Source organism: Schistosoma mansoni (genome assembly GCF_000237925.1).
Source record: "Schistosoma mansoni, WGS project CABG00000000 data, chromosome 1 unplaced supercontig 0010, strain Puerto Rico, whole genome shotgun sequence".
Lineage (NCBI taxonomy): Eukaryota > Metazoa > Platyhelminthes > Trematoda > Strigeidida > Schistosomatidae > Schistosoma > Schistosoma mansoni.
The window spans coordinates 1816465-1825267 of NW_017385987.1; the positions used below are offsets into that span (position 1 = coordinate 1816465).

Genomic DNA, 8803 nt, shown 5'->3' on the forward strand with positions numbered 1-8803 from the left:
AAAGGGTAGGTTTAAGGTGAGAACAAACCCGATAAGAGTAGAAGATAAACATCCGTCATCCTCTATTGCCAGACATATAATCGAAACAGGCCATAAGATTGATCTAAACTCGGCTTTTGTGGTGTTGTACAAAAGTGTTAAAGGGCGTATACTAAGGTTTATTGAAGCCTTAGTCATACGAAAATTCAAACCCCCTTTGTGTATTCAAAAACAGTTTGTCCTCACCTTAAACCTACCCTGGTAATATTAGCTTATTATCCAGAGTGATCAGGTTTCAAATTGTTTTCACATTATTTTTATCATTATTACCCCTGTCTATTCTTAACCACCAGTTCCAGTCTAGTTGACCTTTCATTTTTATATATTAATGGCCTTAACAAGTATATATGTGATCAGATTGTTTGAAATGTATCGCGCTAATATATCACGTAGTTCTGATAATCTTCGTCTTCTTATTACGCTATCGAAATTTATCAAAGGGACTAATTGTTTTATATATCTAATTACCTATGAAATTTGTGACTACCAAAGTTTAAAGGTCACAATTAAGTTTATACAGCATGTATGTGTCAGATACATATTACAAAATGCTCTGTAAGATAGTGAATTATAACAACTGAAGTGAAATCATGTGACCGTAATGCAAGTTAAGAATAAAAACGTCGTCTGGATTGACCAGGTAATACTATTAATAAGACCATGTAAATTTCCATAGGTAGGAGAGAGGGAATAGACAAATTATCAGTTTATAATATGCGGCTGAAAAGAATGAAATTTAATGGCATTACATATGTGTCGTATGAAGATAAAACTATTAAAAACATTTGTTATTTTCAGTCGGTATAATTGATAAGTGTAGAATATACTCCAAAAAATGTAATGGCTCTTAATTCTACCATTATTTCTAACTTTAAAAAGGCGATACCTACTATACATTTCCAGATTGACCTGGTTCGATATAATTTTTCTATTTTCTTCTCTGAAATAACTTGGTAAAGCACTGCATTCTATTTCTGTCCATAATAGAGCATTTCGTTTTTGATTTGTTGTAACCAGTTGTATAATTGATGCTTGAATGATATTGAAATTGTGTAACGCATCAGGTTCGTTACATGGAAATGATTCGACTGGAGTAATTACTTCCCAATTTTCACTGTTATGCAATTTACCCCGCCATTTTATCTCAACTTGTCCATAATATTCATCAGTAACACATAATAAATATTGTGGTCTGTCTAAATAAACATACAGTTTTTGTTTATTTATTACAGTGGTCACTGTGCTTTTATTATCTGTTCTCTCTAATTTATTATAAACAGTTACTTTTTGTTTCAGTTCTATCATTCTTTCATAAGGACCTTGTATATTGACATGCTGAGGACCATCTGAAATTTAAAAGTAAAGTACATACGACTTTTTCATTTTCGCAAAGATGTTATTAAAGACAGACGATAATTAACAGAAAGAACGATAGGATTGTTTATAAAAGTGGGAAATATTGTCACTTGAAACGCTATTACATGACAAATGCTACTGACAATTAGCGACCGACAATCAATAGATAATCCGAAGATCAACTATTGGTTTTAAATAGTTGTCTATCGGGACTTTTTTTATTTTTGATTCTCCTGTCTTATTTAAAAAACATTACAGTAATATTCCGAACGTCAACTTGTCATGTTTCTCGTGATTTCGTTTTTCCAAATGGATACAATATAACACATCACTGCATAGTTGTTATATTATTTAGATCAATATTGTAATCGTACATACTGCGGAAGACCTACATCAACGAATTTCCGCAATCATATCAGCAAGTTCTGTTCGGCTATTTATTATTGAAATAAATTAGAAAAATTGTTCGTGAGAAATGCGTTTCTCTTTGTACGTTGTCCATGCAAAGCTTATGATAAATACATGAAATACTTAAAAGAATGTCACTCAGCTGAATCAAATTAAGTTCGATAAAAACAGATTGGATTACAGTTTACATACATAATTGACCAAAGTCAGACGATACAATTGTATAAAATCTAGGTTTGAACTATTTTTATAAAAAGCTGTAGATGTATAAAAAAACTACCAATCATAGATATTTGGTTTAGAAAGTTGTTCTGATAAAAAAACTGTTTCCCCCAGTTTTGAATCTCTTGACAAATCCATAAAACGTTTTCGTCCGGTTTTTCGAAAAGGTTATAAGTAATTTTGGTTAGAATGTATAAAGAAGATAGTTATCGTTTTATCCTCAATGGAAGGTTATCCGTTTACTAGTTTATAAACTTTCTGAATTAAAAATGAAACAATTTAGTCCATGGTAAGTTTTTTTATGAAAAATGAATATTTACGACTAACATATTTATTGATAACGTCTGTAACAAATATGGAAACTTATTTCCTCCAATGTATTCAACAGTTGGCTTGGAAATCAATAGATGCGTTTATTATATTAAAAGGTAAATTGCTTTAAAACGTATTAGTTTTTTTTTTACTCGATCATAGCCAGATATACGAAGGTTATTGACATGGTGTATGAATTTAGGTATTCATACTACTTCACTATTACGAAGTTTTACGTACTCAAGTCATTTGAACAGAGGAATCTGAATCTTAATATAGCGAAAGTACAATGGTAGATGCGAAAACCAGAATTACATTAGCATACATTTTTCATTGAAGTATATAAGACTAGATATCCAAAAACCTACAAAATTATAAACTTCATATAATCGAGTCATCAGAACTATATGATTGTTTATAATAAGAAATAAAGTGTCTACTAAGTAATCTAAAATTTATTTCAGTGATATAAAATGTACTTGAAAGCCTAAACATTACATCACATTTAAATTAAATAAGGTATATTATGTCTATTAAGGAAATCATTAACCATTAACATTTTAGTTTCAATGCTGATAACATTGAATTAGATTGGCAGAGATTTGATTATCTTACATTTACGACTATGTTTTTTTAAAAATATCTATTGTGTTTTCGTCATTATTAGTACCACAATGTTTATCTATTTGTTAAGGATAAACAAATGTATTATTTTATATATAGTTGAAATCATGAGTCAATTGAAGCTAGAACACCATGGAAAACCTGGAAGCACTAAACGGCCATTTCGTCCTGTTGTGGGACTCCTCAGCATGTATTATTCTTCAAGAAATAGTTTATCATCCATCAAGTATATATGTATATATGTACATAATTACTTATATATATATACTACTTGATATACATTTCAATAAGCAACAACTGAATATGATATCTAAATAATAATGACATTATATTAATAGTACTGAACATTATGATAAATTAGTCTACCAATTTATTGTACAATGGAAAATTTCTCTTCAATCTTCTCATTTGCTACTTCTATTTTGTCCAAAGTATTATAAGTCATTTTCAAAGTTTATTTACTATTGCGTGACTAATGAAAGTTTAAATGATGTCTATATCATGAAGTTTTAACTTTAATTATTCAAACAAATGATATAAAGGAATGAAAAGAAATAAAGCCAAAGAGAAAAAAAAGTAACCAGAATACTAGACGAGGAGAAAAAAGGAATGTTTTGAAAAATGCCTTAAAAGTAGGCAAAGTTATATATACAAAATGAAGATCACACGAAAAAAAAATAATGAAGTAGGAATAAAATTGGGCATCGTAGATAAATGTGTACACAATGGGGGAAAAAACAACAATTATTCTCATTAAAGTTTTCTAGATGTAATGAAACAGAAAAATATATATGCTACTGGTTTTATAAGATTCATTGACTGAATGTAGAGCTTAAAGGATTAAAAAAAACAACTAAATTGTTCATTTATTCTTTCAAATCATTTTATGTTTTGTGGAGATTTAGTATTTTCATAGTTGAAAGCGTGAGTCAATTGAAGCTAGACCACCATTTTATGTTTATCTTTAAATTTTCTCTTGATTCCCTTACGATTATAATAATAAAGTTACTTTTGGAGTTTATATTTCTGTCTAAAATATCAATTAAACTAATTCAATATCACATCAGCGAAGATTCATAGAATTCACAATGTAAAAAGGATGCTGATTAAATGATCCCAGATATATTTATCAGCATATGACTGCCTAAGAAATAACCAATGTGTGTGTATAACTTAGAAGATATAAATTATAATTATTTTTAAAAAAGAAAAACATACAGGAAACAAACACTTCACTTGTTTGAAATGTGAACAAATAATATAAAGATTCCATTAAAAACTAACAAAATAAATATCCGTTTAAATTTGAATTCATTTAGTATTGTTTATTTGAATCTTCCAATTGATTTTTAGGACTACAACTGGTCAGTCTCTAATTAGCACATGTGCATACTGTGCGTGTCGACTCCACATCGTCTTATTTCACGAACATTGTAAGTAAAGATGGATAGTGGCTAGCAGTGGAATCCAGTTCGACACGCGTTTCGTCCTCTTCGGGACTCGTCGGCTGGATGTACCTGCATCTCAGAGTTGATGTTCACTCTGGAACTCAAACCCAGTACCTTTCGCTTCAAACGCTGCACTGCTGGCCACTTGCCATCTTCGCTTAAAATGCTTTTGAATTAAGGCTATATCGGGGCAATACGCACAGTATACACATATGCCAATTAGAAACTGACCAGTTGTAGTCCTAAACATCAATGGGAAGATTCAAACAAACAATACCAATTGAATTTAAACTTCACCCTATTGCACAAGCAAGTGGCTATCAGGACACAGTAGCTGAGTGGATAACGCGATGGCGTTATCCATTACTGATAATCATATTAGGTGTAAGAATAAATCTCATTTGTTGATCATTTTAATGAAAATAATACTATTTAATTCTATTTACTACTTTTTTAAAATTTTATTTATTATTGTATAAGAATAGTCATGTGTATTAGCATATTATTCAAAAATGTATTTTCTTTCTTGTTGATAAAACAAGAATTATAATACCTTCATTTACGAAAAACAAAAAAAGAAATAAAATCCTAAATACTTGTTTCTATGGAACAAAAAAGACAATATACGTATGTATATATATCCGAATTATACTTTTGTAACTATTTTCTTTTTAAATATATTTTAATTAGTTAAAACAACATGTTTAAATCAACAATAATTCGTATTTATTAAAGAAGAACAAACAAATAAACTGATTTATTGATTTTCAATAGACCAGTATTAGTTTACTAATACTTGATGAGACAGTTATGCTTCTTAAAGATTTTTTAATCATTAAAATCAAATGTACTAGTTTTTTCATTTAAACCTTTTTTTGTCTATCTTAAGTTAAATAAGTTTGTTAAAATGTATAGAATATAGTCCAAAGCGTTCATGATTAAATAATATTAGTTTATAATGCAACACTATCAGAAGACAATATTTCAAGCTGCAGATATATATTTTCATCTTTGTGCAGATGTTTACTGGGTTTTCAATAAAATTATTACTTTGTAAAATATCACGATACGTGTAAAGTACGTTTCATATTTCCCTAACCTTCTCATTGATATACATAGTAATGTATATATATATATATATATATATATATATATATATATATATATGATGCGGTGCAAATGATCAGTGATATGTTTTAATTAGTACTTTTTGCATTCTGTCCTTGCTTAACAAAACAAATGGGAAGTAAAGTGATTTGAGAGTAAAAACTACATACGCTGAAGTTCACAAAACTACACTACGTTGAAAACACATATCTAACTTCCTCTTTTTGGTCAGAATTGATATATATATATATATATATATATATAATATTAACTTGAAGGTCCCATTGATATACTGAAGTTATAGCTTGTAATCTTCTGTCTACAAGATTTCTTAGATTTTTTTATTCTGCCACAAATATTCCCTCAACTATGCTTACTAATACAATTTACTGATTTGAATCATCTAAAACTTTTGTTATGTACCCAGATGCCTTGGAAATGAATTCAATTCGTTTGTTCTCCTATGAATAAGTAGTGAGATTATTTCAAATGTATTTTTATGCATACCTATATAATCATTAATTTATGCAGAAGCAACTAAATTATAAATAATAATTATGGTTATCTTTTATAAAAATTTTACAGATTTTTAACTGTACTTCCTTTTTCCATAAAAATTTAACGGTATAAGAATATACTATAAACAGGATTTAAACATTTACATAAAGTCAAGTTTAAAATAAAAAATATGTAATTTTAATATGTTCAACATCCGCAGAGTAAACTACATTTATTGAACTAAGAAGAAAACCTGAGAAAAAACATTGAAAAAATGACAAACGAAATAAAATATTCTCTAGGTTTACACAAAATATCTTTCATAATGTAAGCAAAGATGAATAGTGGTTAGCAGTGCAATTCAGGACGCTCGTTTCGTCCTATTTGGCACCCTTTACTTGAATGTATCTGTATCTCAGAGTTGATGTTCAAAATCTAATTGTAACTGTATTGAAGTATCGTAGTAAATTAGAAATTCTTTGATTACTGATAATCTGAACGATTTCAAGATATCTATATCATCTTTACCTATCAAGCAGATGACAGAGTATAGAAATATATAAGAACTTTCGTCTAATTTAGAGTGAATAGTTTCCCAGTATTTGAGCGCCGAGTTGATGTAAGACATTAAATAGGAATAATATATTCGTAAAATCTCAGCGAATGAATTTGAAGTAAATCCAACGTTTCACCTGGCAATCTGGTCCAAGCTTTTTCAAGAAATTAATTCCTTGGATTTACTTCAAATCCATTCGCTGAGATTTTACAAATATATTGTTCTTATTTAATGAAGTATAGAAATGTTAAAAATACTTTGACATTTTGATATCATTTTTCGAGGAATTTGTTTCTCGATAAAATTAAGAACCCTTCTTTCTGTTTTGGTGATGTAAGTGCTTTGGCATAAATATGTAGACTAGTAACTCTTTTAATTTGCATTAGATGTATGAAATGATACTTTGTTAAATATAACTAAACGCCATGAGGTATATTTTTTTACTGCTTTATATATGACCCTTTAAATTCGCCATTGAATGATTGTTTGGTTATTTAGAACGTGCTTACCATTCTCAATTGACACAAGTGAACGTCAAAATTGAGTTTCACACGATTTAAGATACCGGCTACTGTTATAAATTGTTCATTTATTCACCTTTGCAGAGCTTGAAGACGAAGTTATTGTAAGCTCTAGTTGGCTTAACTGTTTACTTTATATATTTGAAATAAAAAGGGTTCACTTTGTGGTTACCTAGCCTGATAAGCAGTTACTGAAATGATACTTTCATATTTACTTAAATGAAGTTTTAACACAAAAGTTAGACAGCATACAAAACATGATTAGACAAAATTATCCATGAAATGATTGCATAAGCATTGATTTTAAAATGACATCAAAGTAGTACACAAGTCCATGAAATCATTTTCTTAAAACAAACTATTAACGAATATGACATTGAATATATAAAAGTTGTTAGCTTACGTTGAATTAAGATTCGTTTCTTTGTTGTCTTCTCTGGGCCAACTTGATGTCGAACAGCACACACCAAGTCTAAACCATGCATTGTTGAATTAAGATTTGTAATTTTCAGTCGGCTCAAGATTTTTTCATCTGTAATCTGGTTGATTACATTTTCATTTGAAATAGAAATAACATTCTTTATTGATGGCATTTTTAAATCAGTTCCAAAAGCGGTCAATTGATCTAGGTTCATACTAGAATAAGGATTTTCAAAGCGCCATACAACTTGACCAGGAGGATTTCCAGGTGGAGTCACTCTACATGTAACTTCAAACGTTGAACCAACAAGTAAACTTGTAGATTCATTTATGAATTTATCCCAGTCAATTATTTCTGGATCACCGGGTAAAGCTAATATAAAATGATATTGGGGAATAAGTAAAACTATTAGGTTAAACTGCATAAGGTGAGAAGGAAAATAATTTCAATTATACTTATCAAGAGTTTTTATTTTTCATTATTAGATATAAGTAAGTGATGCAATAAATGAGTTTAAGTAATAATGGAATATTAGTCTACCATAAGCTTAACTTCTATGGATTTGTCAAGTTCATCTTTAGTAATGATATAAATTTAATTAAATTTTTTTTAAAAATTACTCCTTACTGAGTTCTTTATGTCTCTCTAATTTTGTACGATTATTTGAGAGCCATAGATCCTGAACATGGTACACTTGTAAATAGGGACTTTCAAAAAATAACTTTGCCGTTACGATGTGAATAGTAGTGGCCTTTTTAAATAAGTCGTTTTACGAAAAGTGGATTCGTTACAAATGGTTAATTATTTATTACCTACATAATTTACTCGAACAAATTTATGGAAATTCTTCAACATTTCACGATGACGAATATTGACCAAACAATACTAAGTGAATTTAAATAATAAACTTGTTTTAAAGAAATTCAATGGGTAATTTATTATTGTTACCAATAATATACCTTAATAAGTCTTTATTTATCATTAATGTTTTAGCTGTGATTTTCAATGAGATTTGTCTGGTTTGAAATGTATAGTCTGTTTGTTTGTTTTTTCGTACAAAAGATAATTTAGTACATTTACATTGTTTAATATCATTTTTATGATAGTGTTCTAGCAGGAGAAGAGAGAGAAAGAGCCTACACTGTACATTATGATGGAAAATGTATGTATCTTAAAAATTGATTAAGTGATGAACGTCTGTATAACTTTTGTTTTCTAGTGGAATAGACATTTTCTTTTGTGAATTGTGTACTGTTTAACAGTTTTTAGTGCAACTATGGATATATTTGGT

At 28.8% G+C, this 8803-nt stretch overlaps 1 protein-coding gene across 1 annotated transcript in view; it reads right to left on the minus strand.

Annotated features, from left to right (window-relative positions):
• Positions 1-8803, minus strand: part of Smp_132700 (nephrin, putative) — a gene marked incomplete at both ends in the record, with an annotated part of 65946 nt that overhangs the window by 39749 nt on the left and 17394 nt on the right. Inside the window, 2 exons of the mRNA XM_018791980.1 lie at positions 930-1385; positions 7495-7884. Of these exons, the coding sequence (XP_018644886.1) occupies positions 930-1385; positions 7495-7884 (846 nt within the window). The remainder of the gene's footprint in view (positions 1-929; positions 1386-7494; positions 7885-8803) is intronic.